Genomic DNA, 19,108 nt, shown 5'->3' on the forward strand with positions numbered 1-19,108 from the left:
TCCCAGTGTTGGCACCCCCACAGGCTCCCTAGATGCTCCCACTGGTGCCTGTGCTTTGCTTTAGCTTTGCTCTCAAGGGTTCAAAAACATTTTGTCTTTCTCTGACATAAATAACTTTCCAAATTATTTTCCCAACTTTTTGTTGTTCAGGTTGTTGTTGTTCCTTAGACTGTCTATCCGAGCAGTCCCGTCTCCCCAAGGAATGCCACAGCCAAAACGGGGTTTTCCCACAAATCCTTTATGGAGTGATATGTTGTGTTGTTTGCGTGCATGATTGTGTATAATGCAGTCTTCCATGATGTGTTGAATGGTATGGGGTGAAGTGTTACATCCTGGGCATTTGTCCACAATGCAGTCATCCAGTCTCTTCTGTTGTTCAGGTTTGTATTGATGGCTTCCATTGTGACCATCAGTTGGTCAAGGAGTGGTGCCTGCTTTGGCTTTTGAATCTAGATCTTTTCCTTCCTTTGCTCTGTTTTTTATCCGCTAAGTTCTCAGCTATTCTTGTTGACTTTCTTTCATTCTCCTTTCTCCTTTTTTATCTCAGATTGGTGCAGTGCTCTTCCACCTTTCATTTTAACCACACTGCTCCAATATCTACTTTTTTTTTTACTTATTTGCTATTTCCTGCTTTGCATTTGTGTTTTTTTTTTTTTTTTTTTTTTTTTTACTGGTTTTCATCTCATGAACAAGCCAACAAGACAGTTTTGGGGTGCAGAATTTATTTTCTTAAATGCATCCACTACTGTGCTTATGCTGGACTTTCACCCACTTCTCTTTCTTGTCTTGGTGGACCTGTGGCAGAAGTAATGATAGGAACACCTGGTGAATCACTTGAAGGTTAAGTATCATGTTCATCCCTGTCTCTTCTCTCATCAATGTAATACTTTGAGACTTTGTGATATTTCTAAAGGTTGGTCATTCTTGCATCTCCCATGGTTTTCTTGTTCTTGGTGATGACCCTCCATGTTGTTCTTGTGATATTCTTCATACTAATGATGAATACACATAAGTGGTGGTCCTGCGAAGTGGATGTTAGAATCATTTACCTGTCACCCATCTTCAAAACTCAAACACCCTCATCCCCACTTGGAGGTGCTCCTCAGGGGAGTTGACAGTTTGTGAATCAGACCCAACTTCAGTTGTATTTCCTCCACCATTTCACATAAGGAGAAATGACAATTGTGACTGCTCTCTTCCTAATACTCATAAGCTGGGGATATAGAAACTGACTCACAGTGATTTCTCAGAGAAATCTGTGGTAGACCCAAAGAGCTATTGCCAGCCATTGTAGGTTTGTAGGTTTCCAGTTAGTGAAACTCAAGGCAGAAATTACTATCCTCCAATCATTTTCCATGTTCTTGAATGTCCTTCCAGTCAGTGACACTTGAGACATCAGTTATCAGCCTCTTACCATTTTATATGTTCTTGAATATCTTTCACGCTCAACTTCCTACAGTTGTTTAGTTCTCTTTTATTTTCCCTCTGAAATGACTTCCATTACACCTTGTTTCAGGCGAATCTTCATCTGTGATTGTGTTTCTTCACTCCTTTCTTTGGACAGGAATCTTTCTCATATTGTAACTCCCTTCTCCCAACAATAAGAATCATCACCATGCCATTCATCTTTGGAACCTATCAACACTCTCACCAAAGAACCAACACTGTCTTTGAACCAAGCCCAAGATACAATGAGTCCTCCTTATACGGTAATTCTTTATCTGGTAGATTCACAGTTACAGTATTTGGTAATTACTACCCTCGATTCTATTTACGGTAAGAAAAATTCACAGATACGGTATCCATTCGTGTTTTGAAGAGGAAAGAGCAGGGAGAAGGTACGTCAGCCATATCCTATTTTTACATGTTACAATGGGTTCGGTATATGGTAATTTCAATTTGCGGTTAGGTTTTCAGGAACGCATATGTACTGTATAACGAGAACTTACTGTATCTCTATTAACTTTGTATTTCCTTCACCTTTTCACATAAAAGGGCTGACAGCTGGTTGCTTCTGTCCTACTATTACAGTATAATCCAGTGACTTGTAAGGAGTCCCACATGTCTGAAGGATATGAAAAAATACATTTTCCACAGAAATGCTTAAACTCCTGAAATGGCCCAGATGATGATATAGCTTAAGCTAGAATAATTTCTATCTATATACCAAGGGGATCTTTCCCCTTAAAAGGGAAGCAATGAAGTCAAAGACACACTCCCACTCCCAACAGTAATTTCTGTATCAAGTTTGATTGACAAAAAACCCTATACCTAATAGTGGCTACTAAGTCTTAAGATTTTCCCTTAAATCTCTCAGGGATGGAACTTTGGATTGTTATATTAGTATATGTACCTAACTGTAGCATATAGGAAGTGAGCTATGCTAATGAAACCCAGTTTGTCATATATTCTTCAATTATCATACCTAGTTTTAATTTCATGTACGATGCTAGCTAGAATCATACATGAATTTAAAACTAGGTATGTTAGTTGAACATAATAGATTAGCCCTTGTTAACATAGTTCACTTCCTGTATGGTACAGGTAGGTAAATATTCAAATACAACAGTCCAAAGTTTCTTCCCCCGAGAAATCTATGAGAAGACCTGGAGACTTGTTAGCCAACATTAGGCTGAGGGTTTTTAGTCGATACAACAATTGTTGTTGTTATTGTAGTGATACTACTGCTCCTATACTGTGATTGCCTAATGCACCCGTATTAGTTTTACATTTCTCAAATTAACCTGTGCCCAATTCCATCTTTTCATGACCCAATTATTTCATTCAGTTTCAGTATGATTTACAAAGGAGGAGTATGCCGACAGGAGACCTTTAGGTCTGTAACTAGGTCGGATGCAAAAAAATTCTAATAATAATAAATAAATAAATAAAGTTTTTAATAATATAGATAATAATAAAATATGTAAAGTTAAATAATAAACAAACGGGTAAATAGTAAATAATAATGAATTGACGGATAACTAATAATAAATGATAATCAAGCAAATAATAATAAACAGACAATAACAAAGAAATAAACAAATAATATAAAATGGCAGGCATTACAGCATCTTGCTTAGGTGTTTATCTAAATGAATCTTAAAGCTTCAAACTGAACTACACAGAAATAAGCATTGGTGAATTACAATTAATTCTTGAGTTATGTGAGGGTTATTTTTCTAAACAGGTCATATACCTCAAAATTGTATTTTAGATGTTCTCATAAGAAAGAATGGTAATGGGGCGGTGGATATTACATTCTTGAACTCCGGAAAAGTCTACCTGTTTGAGGGGTTTACTACTCTGATGATTATTCGTGCCTGGCTAGACTGAGTAAACAACGTAAACTCTCATTTTTTATTTACACTTTATACACTATTTGTATATGTTTTTCACATAGCAAGACCACTTAAAATGCATGAATTTAAAATAATACATATTTCAAATAAATATCTTATTATTTTGGCTCAGGTTTGATTAAAAATGTACAAGTAAAACTCGTGTAAATGTAGAGTTAACTGGAGTATTAACAAAATACAAAACTATGCACAGTGAGTGAATGGAAAACACTTTCCACAGAGGCAGTTCCATTATAAACTGTTATAAACCATTCTGTATGTGGTACCAGCTCTAGGTATTGGTTGATCTGCAAACAATTGACAACATTGGATATATTTAGACCTATCAAATGTAATATCAGTTTCATAGTTTCCTTTATTAGACTTATCAAATGTAATATCAGTTTCATAGTTTCCTTTATATGGTTTTAGTCTGTAATCATTACATTATTTTTTTTATTTTATTTTCAGGGCCCTTTTTGGCTATGAAGGCCAGAGCAATGTACTTAAGTTGGTTACAACTGGAGGTAAGTATCCCTGTCAAACATTTATACATGTACCGGTATGTGTGTGTGTGTGTAATTACCTAGTTGTATTTTATGGGAAGAGAGCTATGCTCATAGTGACCCACTTTTGTATCTTTCATCATCCAGTTTGATCTTAAATTCTTGTGTAGTTTTTGCAATCACTGTTTCCTCGTTCAGTTTGTTCCAGATAGCTACCAATCTGTGTGTAAAGCTACTCTTTTTCAGATCTCTGCTGTAACTATCCATTTTAAATTTATTTTCATGTCCTCTTGTTTTTCTTGTATCCCACTTTAGTAAATCATCTCTATCAAGGACTTCCATCCCCTTCATAATTCTGTATATGGTTAGTAGATCTCCTCTTTCTCTTCTTTGTTCCAGGGTTGGTAGTTCGAGTTTGGCCAATCTTTGTATGTCACTTTGGAGAGCGTTTGGTGTCATCTTTGTTGTTGCTCTTTGAATTCTTTCTAATTTCTTTGTTCTTTTTAGTACTGGGTGTCCATGGTGTCGCAGCATACTCCAATCTTGGTCTTATCAATGTAACTAATATTCTCTTTACCATTTCTTCTACCAGGTAGTCAAAGGCCTCTTTCATTGCTCTTAGGAAATTGAAAGTTTCTTGGACTATTCTGTCGATATGTTTGTCTGGTGCCATGTCATTGCTGATAGTTACTCCTAGATTCCTTTCTGAGTTTACTTTTTTAACTTCCTTTGTACCAATTTTATATTGTTTCTATATTCTATTTTTGCTTTTTCCAAATTCCATTATACTACATTTATTGATGTTGAAATTCACTTCACACTTTTGACTCCATTCCCAGACTTTGTTCAGGTCGTTTTGTAGTAATTTACAATCTTCCTCTGTACTTACTCTTTAGTAGTTTTGCATCAGCTGCAAAGAAGTTCATATAACATTCCACACCTTTATCCATGTCATTTATATATATGGCAAACATTATCGGAGCCAATACAGAACCTTGTGGGACTCCACTTATCATTTCTTCCCAGGTTGAGTTCTTGTCTCTAAGTACCACCCTCATTTTTCTCCTGTTCAAGAAATCTTTCATCCATTCCAATAACTTTCCTTGTACTCCACCTATTGTTTCAATTTTTCTTAGTAGCTTTTTATATGGTACTGTGTCAAATGCTTTTTGTAAATCAAAGAAGGCACAATCTACCCATCCATCCTTTTCTTGTATTATTTCTATTAGCCTCGAGTAGAAGCAAACAGAGTTTGTGGCACATGATCTTCCGTGTCTAAATCCAGATTGTTTTGGATTTAGTATATTATTCTCTTCCAAATGTTTAATCTATTTACTTTAGATAACTTTTTCGCATATTTTTGCTAATTTACTTTATATATATATATATATATATATATATATATATATATATATATTATATATATATATATATATATATATATATATATATATCTATATATATAAATCATTCAGTCAGCCATTTCAAGTCCACTACTGAACAAAAACCTCTCCCAAACAATTTTTATGACTCGTAGTCTGTGCCAACTGCTGCTATATCAATCCTGTAAAATTCTCCATTATCTCTCCATCATCTGTCTGGTCTCCCACTTCCATGTTTCCCATCATGCAACTTCCAATTAGTAACACATTTACTCCACTGACCACCATTCTTTTGGTCTAACTTCTGTGCCAATTTCTATCATCTCTCGTTTATCGCTCCAATGTCTTTCACTCAGTCTGCTTGCTTACTCAATTTAGCCTATTCCCGTCTTTCAGAGATATTCTCAGGATTGATCTCTCCATTCCCTTCTGTACACTCCATAACTTTGACTCAATTGCCTTCATCTGTACATTATAGGTGACATTGTACATGATTTTGAATTTCAGGCTTATTGGTAAAGACCCTTACATGATGTTTTTATATTTGTCAAACATTTTCCATCCAATTGTGATACATTTTTATTTCATTGTCATGATCAAAGTCAGTTCCAGTATTCGGCCCAAGTAATTATACTTTTCAACATCTTCAAGACTTTGTTTTATTTATTTATTTTTTATTGCATATCTGTTTAATCAGTCTGTGTTATTTAATTTTTATTGCATATATGTTTAATCAGTCTGTGTTATGCTGTATTATACTATATTAGATTTACCGTTTAATGGTGCTAAATTTAAACATCCTCACTGGCCAAGTGGATTAGGGCATTGTTACTTGCGACGGAGGTTGAGGAGACAGTGGTTCATACCCTGCTGAGAGTTAGTCATACCAAGGGCATGGTTCATTAAATTCCGTGCTACAGATTTCTCTGTAAGAGGGCACTGTCCTAGATTCCTGAGGGGGGAGTTTTGTGATGTTAAACCAAATCATCAGTCATTGTGTTTAAAGATTTGATTCATAATGACTTTTTGTAATGTACACGAACAGAGGATGGGCTGGAGGAGTTAGCGGATGACCTGAACAGTAGCAAGATTATGTACGCATTTGTTCGAGTCATCGACCCAAAGACCTCGAGAGCAAAGTTTGTGCTTATTAATTGGGTGAGTGTCCTTTGTGTTTTGGTTTATCTTTCTCTTGATTTTTTATTTTGAAACATCAACTAAGAAATCTGTCAATCTCTCTGTTGTGTGACTTAATCATCTTTCTGTTGTATCAAAACTTAACTATTTATCCTTTGATTGTATGTGTATATTTACTGCGTATTCCAAATAGCAAGGAGAAGGGGCACCAACAATATTGAAAGGGAGATGTGCCCGCCACCTGCCGGAAGTTCACAAGCTGCTTTCAGCAGCACACTTGACAGTGAATGCTCGTAATGAAGAAGAAGTAGAACCTGACACCATAATGGCTGCAGTGGGAAGATCATCAGCAACTACCTACAATTTCAAGGAGAGAGCTGAAATTGCTGATCATAATACACCTGTGGTATGCTTACAGTACATTTCATGGTGATGTAGCCTGTACATAAAGGTATTATTGGTCTATTACAGTGGAAAGATTCACATTTTAATTTTTTTATTTTTATTTATTTATGTTTCAATTAAGTCTGAGATATTTTTGCATAAGTAGGATTTCAGTTGCTAGAATTTGTAAACATGAATTCTTAGTTATAGTTGTTTTATTTAGATGATTCTGTTTTTCTATGTTTCCTTAAGGTACAGTTCATTTCACTATTTGGTACATTTCTTAAATTATTTTTTCTTTCCATACTTATTCTTTTGCAGAAAAGTTTAGTGAATCAATTTGTTTCTGGAGACCACATTGGTGCGATGGTAAAGTGAATTAGAATAGTGAGGAGTGTGACTTTGATGTTGTCAAGACTGGATTGGTTATTTGAACCATGCTAAACATTCCTCAAGTGATACTAATGAGAAATTACTAATTAGCATGTGATTATTTTTGTTTACTATTCTCTATGTTTTGTCAGTTCATAGACTTAGTATCAGTTTTGGTTATGATATCATCCAAATAGATATGTTTTACCCCAATACTTAATTCTATACCACATAAGTATTTATTCCTCATTTGTCGTCTGGGAAACCAATTGAACTTGATAGTGTTGTAGTAATGAGAACATATCAGTAGAAGTTAAAGCTCTAATTGACATTTGCTTAAGAAAATAGGTAATCATATATCATGGAGAAATAGAGATGTAGATAATTTTATGTTTAACAACAAATCAACACCAAAGAAATTGTTTTATATTTGTTGAACATTTACTGTCATTTAGTGGGGACTATTGAATGTGACTCAAACAAGAACAGATTTTATGTTTATTTTACAGCACAGTACTCTGTTGACTGAGGTGAATAAATGGACTGTAAGGTAGATTTGGTGACATGAATGAGAAACTTGCAGTTCATTCTTGTGCTGAACTGGTTTAGTTGCTTAGCTTATCGGGTTAAAGTGGAGTCTTCATATGTGGTGTCTCGTCCTGCATCAGCCATTGCTGTGAATGTTCTCATGTCTTGCATTACCTGGCTGTTCTGGTACCATACATCCAGTGCAATTCTTTATTTATTACTTAATATTTTATTTAACCCCTTAGTGTTGCAAATGTTGCATGGCACCACGTAATGATGCAAAAAAATGGTCACCAAAGTTTCAAGTAAGTTCTCTGTAAAAACGGGTGTAACCAGAATTTTAGGAAGAGGATTTCACACCTTGACTACGACTTTGGAAGTAGGTTGGGAATGATTTTGCCATGTAATGAAGTAGTAGGGGTGAACCAGCTTCAGCTGTTGGGCCCTGGAATGAAGGTCTTAGGTCTTGCTGCATTGTTTCTGACCTAAGCAGTAAGTAAGGGGAAGGTGATAATCCTTCATCTATAGGGAGATGAGATTGTGGGTATTGGGGGATAGTTAGCGGGTGGGATTTGGTTTGTTGTGTGAAGGATGGGAGTATACCTTGGCTAGGCTACCTCCTCTATAAGAGGGGGAGGGGGGTCTTTTTGTGTATATACATTTTCACATCAAATCAACTATATTATAATATTTCCATTTGACCAAGTAGTTTTCTTGGAAATCATGATAACTGAACTACACAACACAACATAGACATGCAAGAAATGTTGAAACATAGAATTTATTTTTGCTTCCAGGCTCCATGACAACACTTGTTGAGGTGTAAAAGTACATTGGTGATGTTTTTGGGGTATGTTAGTGTGAGGGGCATATAGTTGTATGAGGGAGTGATTGCATCCATAGCTGTATGGAGCAGAGACTTGGTATTTGAAAGAGGCAGAAAGGAAGAGGTTATCGGTAAATATATTTAAGATGAAGTGTTTAAGAAGCAGAGTATTACAAGGATAGATAGAATGAGAAATGTGGAGGTGAGGCAGTGAGAGAGGGTGGAAAGAGCTGTGGAATAATTTAGATCAAAGAGTGCTGTATTGGAAGAAAGACTAGCAAAAACGTGTGAAGAGGAGAAATGGACAGGATAAACTTGAAGGGAAGAGCAGGAACGAGGTGAATGGTTGGACCGAAAGAGGCAGTGGGGTTCAAGCGGAATGTCTGTCAAGCAAGGAAGAGGGAATACAAAAGGTAGGAGTGAATGAAAGTTTTAAATAGTTGAGAAAAAGTCGCTCAAAGGGATGTTCTTATCTTTTCTGTAAGTTTTTTCAAGTGTATTAGGGTGGCGGAGGATGGGAAAGGTTTGCTATATATGAAGTAGTGGTAAACCAAACCAGCATTAGCTGTCAAGCATTGCTGTGGAAACACTATACCTTACTGTATTGCGATAGACCAGAGTGGTGTTGCAGTGGACAGGGATGACTTTTTATTCACAAGGTGTGAAAGTTGGAAGGACAACGAGCGAGTTTCAATAGATGTAGGGTTCTTTACTCAGCCGTCCTCATATAAAGGGGGAAGGGGGAAAAGCCATATGGTATGTTTACCTTTATGTATGACCCAATTGTATTCAAGAAGTGGTTCACACTTTTAATCCACATACGGGCCACACTAGTCTCGTTCAACAATGTGGAACTCACTGTCGTGGATTGGGAAGTCCTACTCAGCACCTAGGGGTTAAATTGCCTAATTTTCTGCAAATATATGAATCCTGGACATTGGTGGCTGATTTGCGGATCATTTTATTCTTTTTATTGTCAGGATTTTTTTTTTAAGAAGCTCTTTGATATCATGTGCAACTTGAATCTTTAGAATTTGTACATCTAAATTCAAAAGGTAATTTAAGTGTATATATTACACTATACTTATGAGGTTCTGAGCATTTGCAAATACTGTTGTGCTCTAATAGGAACCTGGGTAATGATAGTATCATGCTGTAATTGTGTTAATGATTTGGTTCAATGTCATGAATTCCCCCCCTCAGAGAGGTTAAGACAGTACCTCCTTATGAAGGGTTTTATAAAGCAGAGAATTCAGTATGAAATACCCTTACTATGAGCTCGTTTTCTGCTGGCAGGGTTCATTCCACCTACACCCTGACCTCACACCCAAATAGCAACACACTAAGCTGCTCAGCCAGTGATAACCCCTAAAGTTAAACAAGCACAATTTTTAAGAGCAAAGAATTATACTGAATGCATTTTAAGATTTGATTATTTAACTTTCATTGTTGTGATGCTTGTATGATTGGCTCGTTAAGAATTGTGTATGATGAGGTAGTTATCTTCTCATGGTAGAGCACTGGGTCTTAGTGATGGTGTGGCATGTATAGATAAGAAGCTGGAGAAATGTTTGTGTTGAGGCTAGTCATGCCATAAGACTGAATTGGAGCCTCATTTTAAATGGAATGAGCTTTTATTTGCACTTGCATTCTCAGCCTGGCTTTTGCCTTGAACTTTGCCATGTTATACATATATGATATGGGCTTACATTGAATGTGTATGGCATTGACTGGACAATTTAAAGGTCATACTAATTCACATTTTTAATACAAAGGTAATCCATAGCTTCCCCCAAAGTAGAAGTGAACAAAGGTAATTAGGATATTTTGAATAGAAAAATAATACTTGGTGCAGTTCTTATTTGTTTTGTTTCATAGGCTATTCAGAACTAGTAGCTACAGGCACAGAAGTGTAGTGCCAGAACAAGGTTCACTTTTTTCCTCATTAGTGGGTATGTAGGGTCAGAAATTGTACAATGGTTTTTGCGGATATGATGTATCAGTGATACAGTGATCTGCATGTACTATGGCTAAACTAGTACTTTGTGGTTATTACAATCTACAATAGAAATAACAGCCAAACACAAAGACAACGTACCTCTGACAATTGCATACCAACAACACCCAGAGGATACACATCTCAACTGCAGTCACTCGATGAATTAACAAACCTTATACTGGGTATTGGTGGTTTAATCAGAAGCATACTGGTATCACCCTCAGTTACGAGTTCAAACTTCACACGCCTCTCAGATTCCCAGCAGTGATTGTTACTTGCCCCAAGAATTAAAGCACATAGGGCAAAGGTGATAGCTTTAGCTGCAGCTGTGCACCTCCTGGCATAGGCTTCTCACTTTCTCTTGTACTGGGCAGAGACCCAAGTGCACACGACCATCCGAACACACTGGTACACACGCACATACCCAGATCACAAAACTAACACTTCACATTATGATGCCAAATTCTGTTTTTAACCAAAATCCCCCAGAAATCAGCCTAGCAAATATTACACCCAGGACAGGCAAGAATTGCAATTACATGCCTACGTTTAGGTCACCACCCTGCTTTGAAATAGCTCCAATACAGATGCAGTCACCACACAAAGCACAGAGCACATTATGTATATATATATATATATATATATATATATATGTATACATATATATATATATATATATATATATATATATATATATATATATTGATTTAAACTGTGACAAATGTAACTGAAGGTGGAGGAAGTATACAAGGAATAATGGAAGAATTTTACTGCCTTAACATTTCGACCCTTAGGGTCTTGATCACAAAGCTTAACAATAAAGTACAACATGGACATTTTATACACAGGCCTGTCATCTCACAGGGTGCCTAGGAAAGGTCATCATGCTTGGAACATGTTGTACTTTATTGTTAAGCTTTGTGATCAAGACTCTAATGATCGAAACGTTAAGGCAGTAAAATTCTTCCATTATTCCTCGTATACTTCCTCCGCCTTCAGAGAGAGAGAGATATATATATATATATATATATATATATATATATATATATATATATATATATATATATATATATATATATATATATGTATGTATGTATGTATGTATGTATGTATGTATATATATATGTATGTATGTGTGTGTGTATTCATGTATGCATGTATGTATATATATATATATATATATATATATGTGTGTGTGTATATATATATATATATATATATATATATATATATAGATATATAGATTACACTTTTCCACACTTTCTCTCATCAGACAGCAAAACAAAATTTTCATTGAGTGACTTGCAGGCCTGACTGATGCCATAGCCTGCTTCTATGGGGCTGATAGATCTTCTGTAAGCCCGGGCAACAGGTTGATTTGTTACAGTTTTAAGAATTTAAGAAAAAAAATTATACTCAATTTTTAAAGTTGAGCAATGATACAAGTACACAGTACTGCTGCTGTTGATTTGCATTTCATGCCAAAGTTAAGACAATGTACTGTAATAGTTAATTCCCCCTTATTAGAAATGGTATCATCACATTTTAGACAACCCATACTGTATACTTACTGGAAAACTAAATCATAGCTCACTTATGTGGTAAAGACAAAACTCTGCATTCCTACTCAAAGAACAGAGCTCATATTTAGAGGACTTATGTAATATCCATCACTTATCTGCTTATTACACTTTCTTTTCATTATAAGTTTTTCAACATCTATCTTGATTTTATCGTTTATGTTACCTGGGTCCACTACAGACCAGAATCACACAATACTTTTTTTTTTATGCATATTACTTTCTACTTCTACTATCCGTCCTTTTTACTGCTCTCTATATATTTCCTATACCACATGTAAGACTCCACCTTCTCTGTGAACTATTTTCCCCCAAAGACATATGTTCTGGCTATCAGAAACAAAGTACAAATTACCTTGATCCTGAAATTTCTATCAGGTATCGATTGCAGTAATTGCACACAGATGTAGGAAAAGTATGCTACGTAAAGGAGTATTTAGTAGAAATATTGTAGAGATATACAGGCTTCCCCCATTTATGAATGATCAAAAAATAAAAAAATAACAAAAATAACAACTTTCCCCTCCAGTCAGCCATGACCTTCAAAGCAAGGCAGCTAGGCATGGAAGAGGAAAAGTTTTTAGTTCCTGTTACGCATGTTCCCCTTCACTCCTCCCTTGTTGTTTAAACATGTGAAGATTGCACCTTATTGTTTCCCCAACATTACTCAGTTCATTCCTGGTGCACCACTCCCTAGTCCATATATTCTTCCCCAACTGTCTTTTTCTTCTCAAATTATATAATATATACTTTTTACTCTGAAATGACTCCTGCATTCATAAATTTGGGACAAAGATGCAGGTGATTTTCTTTAGTTTTGAAAACTCGTAATTGAAAATTTCATAGATTGGAGTGAGCCTGTATTTTCCCCCTACAAGTACTCACAAATCACAAGACTGACTATTGAAGCTACAAATAAAGAGATTGAAATGTATTGCCAGACTGCTGTGTACCAACGAAGATTATTAATTTGGTGGTGTCTGTAGTTCACAGTATTAGCTTACGTAAGAATATTGACATAGTGTGTGACTTAGTTGCCTCTAGTGATAGGCAGAGACTCGTGAATTATTCATGCAGCTCTGCATTAAGGTTCATAGATTAGGTGTTTTTGCACTTAAAGGGTGGTAATAGAAAGGAGGGGTAGAACAGCATATGGTAATATTTAATGATTTGGGTGTAAGGATAGAAAAAATTGATATAATTATGATTGGTATGCCCAGAAGCCTCACTTCACATTCTGTCTTTTCATTGTCTTCAAGTTTACTGTATTGGTCTACATTTCTTTACTAAGTTAACATATTGTGGTGTCTTAAATAGCAGCCATGATGGTTCTAATGGCTACTACCTGATTGCTAATCCTACTCCTAATTTCTTGTTCCTATAGTAATTTGCACTTCCTTTAAACTTACATTGCATTCAGAGTCCAGTGGCAATGTGGTTTATGTGTTTGTGTAGCATCCATGAGCAAAGAGCAGATTCAAACCATGGACAAGACAGATTATCTTTTCCAACAGGGGTACTCTGGGGAATATAAGGGACATTTCATGTTGATATGACTGAATACTGCCATGCTATAAAATCTAACTTGTCCTCTTTGGATCTGCCTTTGGTGAATGTGCAGAAATGAGCTAGTCATTGTATATAGATAACTTTTTGTCTTGTAGCTGAGAGAAGAATGGGATGGTTCTCAAGTTTTAAGTGTGAAGCCTTACAGACTCTGAATGCAGTGGTTTATGTTTTAGCCTGGCTCTAGAGACTGTGGCGTAGAGAGTGGTGGAGGCTCCCCTTCTTATCCCACTAAAAAGCAAAAACCTAATCTTAAACTCCAACTGGTAAGTCTGCTGCTATGTTGTTTGTTCCAATGTATTCTCCTTGACATCAGTCCCTTATTATTCATGCTTTTCAATTATTTCTAATGGAGCTACTTGCATTAACATTTGTACTTCTTAATTCTAATATGAGAAAAAAAAAACTGCCTCAGGAACTCTCACATGCAGAGCAACACACTTTACTTTCTATTGTCAGGAACTTGTATTGAATGATTAATTTTTTTTTTATGTATGCTTGGGTATTTTGGGCTGTTCTGCTACTGTGGCTCAAGCTTAGCATATACAAAGTACATTGTTTTCAGGAATTGTTGGATAATATATGCCAGAACTTTGCTAATCCTTCTGCTCATGTGGCTTCTATGCAAAATAGATGACTGGTGCTTTGGGAATGAAAGATTTGAGTGCTGTTTGGCTGAAGTGACAACCTAACACAAACTTTGTTTGGTGTCTAAGGGTGTTGATAGTAGTGACTACTCAGTAAACAACCACCTCAATACAGTGTTCTCAAGCAGTGCACCAAATAACGTAAGTGTAGAATATAGTTTCAACAAGTCTCTCACCTGTACACTTGCACAGTGAAGATGTCCTTTTATATTAGGGGACCAACTACAAGAGAACCAACCCTCTGAAGGAAATTGATTCAAATTCGAGAAACAAATTTTGGCAAGAGCAGGAGGCGGAGGAGCGAGCAAGACAAGCGGAGGAACAGCAGCGGAAGCAAGTAGAAGCTAAAAAGTTGGAAGAAGAACGCAAAAAACGGGAGGTATGTGTGTACAGTCATTAATACGAGTTTTGTTTTTGCTTGTTCTAATGATGCCCAGTTACTGTTTATTAATGCCCACAGATAATATGTGAAATGTAGGAAAAGTATACTATGCCTCACAGTAACCAAATGTTAAAGGTGATGGTGATTAAAAAAAAATAGAGATGGCTGCATACGTACACAACAGTTATTTTGTGACTTACAATACGTGAGTGCTCAAAAGACAGTACAGTAAACATCTTCCTGCAATTTATATTTAAGACCTATCAACACCCTCACCTTTATCTGGAGGTGCAGCCTTGAGGGGTTGGCACTCCATCAGGTCCCAAGTTGTCTTTCAACTTCAATTGGTCTCCAGACTTTGTCACTTAAGGACAGCAGACATCTGGCAATTTATCCTCCTTCTCTTCATTTTCCTACCCCTCTCTGTCTCTCATTTTCTTGTCCTCTCACTCTTCCTCGGCATCCATATTAGGCTACATGATGTCAAAAGGGTTAATATTGGTTATGAAAGTCCAGTGTGCAATTCTCTATCAATTATACATTAGTAGAAGGACCATGAGGTCTTGGCATGTTAACTTTTGGTAGTTAGATTACATAGATAGCAGTGCCGAATTCTTTTGACTGGTTTACTAACTGTGGTTAACGAATGGAATAGACTTAGTAACCATGTAATGAGCACTGAAACAATTGGATTTTTAAGAGAAGGTTAGATAACTTTATGGATAGGAATGGCAGGTGGTAAGGGACATGGAACTGCCTAGTGTAGGCCTTATGGTCTCTTGCAATCTCCCCCATTCTTATGTTCCTCCCCTTCCCTTTCTCCCACTAATTTCTACTCCCCCTTCCCTCCTCCTCCTCCTCCCCTCCTCTTCCTCCTCCCCTCCTCTTTCTCCTCCCCTCCGCTTCCTCCTCCCCTCCTCTTCCTTCTCCCCTTCTCTTCCTCCTCCCCTCCTCTTCCTCCTCCCCTTCTCTTCCTCCTCCCCTCCTCTTCCTCCTCCCCTCCTCTTCCTCCTCCCCTTCTCTTCCTCTTCCTCTCTTCTTCTTCCTCTCCTCTTCCTCCTCCCCTCCTCTTCCACCCCTCCTCATCCTCCTCCCCCTCCTTTTCCTCCTTTTTCTCTTCCTCCTCACCCTCCTCTTGGTATTATATGGTGGCATAGAGAAAGACCCACACTAATGCAGCACAGACAGCAGTCAGTTTATTTATTTTTCTCAGATAGATCAGTGGGAAGGCCCGGACATTTACTGGGTACCATGGGGTTGAACATGTCCTGTCAGCAAAACTGAAGGCAACTTCCAGTGATAATAGATGTGGCCTCAAGTATCACAGAATGGAAACCTTCAGCTCCACACTGGCTGGCAACAGTCCTCAATCTCCCCTCTAAAAGTCTGGGAAGAAATATTGGACTGTTGTCTACATTGTAACAGTGTGGACCTGTTTCTGTGTCACCAGGTTAGAACAAGAGGGCAGTAGTCACTGGATGTTAGCTCCTCTTGCGAGTAAAAGTGAAGAAGGAGGAAAATTGTTGTCTCGAGTTCCGCTGACTGGAAACACTTGGTCCTTGGGTTCTTCCATAGAGCTTTCTGGGTAGAAACTTGATTGTTGTTTGTGTTGTATTAGTGTGGAGTAGGTGAGTGAATACCCTTCAGTGATGCACTACCTGATGGAGGTGAGGGTGTCGATGGGTTTTGAAGATTGGCTGTAGGGAGATGGTTCTTGCTGAAATTGGTCTCACTGTGCCATCACTTACAGGTACTTGTCATTGGCCCCCGGTAAAGATTATTATTATTATGGGTAGGAATGTGCACATAATTTTTGACTTGGCTACCTCCCTCATAAGGGGGAAAAAGCTCTTGGTATATAGGCTATCATTAATATGATTTCTTGTAAAACTTTTGCTATATGTTGTATTTTGGTTTCATACATTTCTGGGATATTTCCTCGAGACTAAATAATTTGGTTTTCTACACTGCTTTAGATTGCTGATGCAAAACAGAGAGATGCTTTAAATAAAGAGCGAAATGCTAAAATTAATGCAAGCAGACATGCTGAGGAGCAAGCGGAGAAAAACTTGAAAACCGATCCTAGTAAAGTCTGGGAGCAGCAGCTTTTGGATGACCAGCGAGAGGAGATGGAGAGATCACGAAGAGCTGAAGATATGAGGAGTCAAAGGAAAAAGGTTTGGCTTTTTGCTTTTTGCTTTGGGCTTTAAACTTGCTTCTGGCTTTGTCATTGCACAGACTTAATATGTGAGACTAGAGACCAGTGTTGCCACTGTGATCTTTGCCAGTTCCCACAGATGAGTGAGATTTTTGTAGTGGTATGTCATTCTATTTGGTGAAAATGCTCATCAGTGAGAGAATGGATGGTATTAAGAAAACTCCAATTCTCTTGGGACTTGTTTATTTGTAAAATAATGGGAGTATAGGTGAATTAAGCTGATGTCTTCTTGGCAAAACGTAATTCTTCATGCAAGAAGAACATGATAAATATGTAGGAGCACCGCAAATGGTTTGGTTTGCGTAATACTATTTTAACCATACAGAATATTACTACTAACATAGACATTTACATATTGATATGTGCAACATAAAAGTGTTAACAAAGATATATTTCCGTAATGTATGGCCCAGCATGGTGACAATTATTAATACAGAAATTAATTATGGTACACACATTTCTGTAGAAAAGAATTTAATTTTACCACAAAATTTCCACAAGGAAATCTGGATTTCCATATATTTTCCCCCAAAAAGAAGGAATTATTATATGCACAGATAAGTTCATTGCAGCATATGATTTCCTCACAAAACTTTCCATGTGAGCAAATTTCTCCCACAAATTTGCGGAAAATTCCCACAAAATGGCATCAGTGCAAGAGACTCCCTATTTTCGTATTTTTCCCCCACTTAGAGTCAAGGCAGACATTTAACGTGACCACTCCCTTTATTAGGGAAACAAGGTTTTTTTATATGTACCTTAGGATGGGGTAATCGGGCCATCACTGAGATAAATGGGCCATATAAAAGTTATTCATGTATTAAAAATTTTGTTACAACTGGTAAAAAAAATTCTGGTAAAATGGAGGTAGGTATTTATTCAGGGCAAAAGTGAAATATTTTAAAACCAATTTCAATTAAAAAAGTGAATAATTTTTATAAGGCCCATTTACCTCCAGTGATGGCCAATTACCCGATCCTATGGCATGTATATATCAAACAGTTCTTTTGTTTGCATGCTTCTTGTCACATGATTATTCATTTTGTTACATGATTAAAATTATCACTTTTTTCCAAAACTCGTTTGAAAAGTCTTAAAAGTAGAATTTGGCAATGAATAAAAAGAGAAGGTTTTGTGAAGGAGTCACTGTACTTATAGTGCTATAAGGAGCAGAGATGGATTATAAGGAAGACAGAGAAGATATTGTTCAGTCAATCTCTTGCTTCACCATGGCTGTTAACAATCATCATGCCCTCCCACAGATCTCCAAGGAAAAAAAATTTGGATTATTGTTTGTGTTGTATTAGCATTAGACTGGTTCTGTGTCACCAACTGAAAATGGTAAATGAAGGAAAGCAGTCACTGGTTAACAGCTCTTCATATATGAAAAAGTACAAAAATTCAATTTCTCCAAAACTTCTTTCCTATCAACATTGTTCTTATTACCAAGGATAAACATAATCGTAAACACTTGTACCTCCTAACCTATTCTCATTATTACTCGCATTATTTAAGATGACAATTCCGTTCAGCATCGTGTGTCTTGTCACGAACAGAGACGCACCTGCCTTCCCTCACCCTTTCTCTGCTCGAGGCACCCTATGTAGCACACTCCTAAAGTCAAACTAGCCTTTCCTATTCAGTTGAATGTCACTCATTACTCATGAACATATCCATTCTCTTCTTTATAGGTCATTTGTTCAATATCAATGCATTTTCAAAGACTTGTTTACTTGGGTTCTGATTGAAATCGTCCTCCCAGATCTTCTTTTACCCGGAGTCTTTGCAGGAAGAAACAGAGAGAGGGAGTCCTAGTCCCCTTACTTCATACAACACAGAAATGTGGTGGTGGTATTCTTAATAAGATAAAAAAGAAGAAAATAAAAAGGTTAAGACTTACAAGTGGCTAAGGATAGATTCAAGGGAGGCAGCAGAAAGGAAGGACAAAGGGAAAAGAAAGTACAGTAGCTCAGCGTAGTTCTGAGTGGAGATTTGTCTCAGACATGTGAATTCCATGTGGCTCTATTGCTTAGAGTTTCACCCTCAGTAATCTCACCTAAAGTATTGAAAGGCTTCTCTGTATACAGCCTGTACTCCAGTGTAGGGGTTAATGAAAGGTAAAGTCATAGGTGATTCTCTTGACTGAACACCTTAAAAATAACACTTTTTATATTATTTTGATATGGCTAGGCTAGCCTCTGTGTAAGGGGGATAAAGCCTATGTTATATGTATGTATATTTGA

The 19,108-nt window shown here is 36.9% G+C and overlaps 1 protein-coding gene across 14 annotated transcripts in view; it reads left to right on the forward strand.

The window, feature by feature from the left end:
• Abp1 (Actin binding protein 1) overlaps positions 1-19,108 on the forward strand; it is a 41,482-nt gene that overhangs the window by 4,011 nt on the left and 18,363 nt on the right. For 11 of the 14 annotated variants that reach the window (XR_012967110.1, XR_012967109.1, XM_076197069.1 and 8 more), the window contains exons 2-7: positions 3,810-3,865; positions 6,272-6,384; positions 6,557-6,769; positions 13,795-13,884; positions 14,480-14,644; positions 16,624-16,824. Coding sequence is in view for 12 of the 14 variants with exons in the window: in XM_076197069.1 (XP_076053184.1) it covers positions 3,810-3,865; positions 6,272-6,384; positions 6,557-6,769; positions 13,795-13,884; positions 14,480-14,644; positions 16,624-16,824 (838 nt within the window). In the remaining 2 variants the exon portion in view is untranslated. Of the gene's footprint in view, positions 1-3,809; positions 3,866-6,271; positions 6,385-6,556; positions 6,770-7,068; positions 7,117-13,794; positions 13,885-14,479; positions 14,645-16,623; positions 16,825-19,108 lie in introns of all 14 variants that reach the window. The other 3 variants (XM_076197071.1, XM_076197076.1, XM_076197072.1) reach the window with 3 other exon arrangements.

The sequence above is a fragment of the Oratosquilla oratoria genome, chromosome 13 (assembly GCF_046742065.1).
Source record: "Oratosquilla oratoria isolate Oo_2021 chromosome 13, ASM4674206v1, whole genome shotgun sequence".
In the NCBI taxonomy this organism is placed as follows: Eukaryota; Metazoa; Arthropoda; class Malacostraca; order Stomatopoda; family Squillidae; genus Oratosquilla; species Oratosquilla oratoria.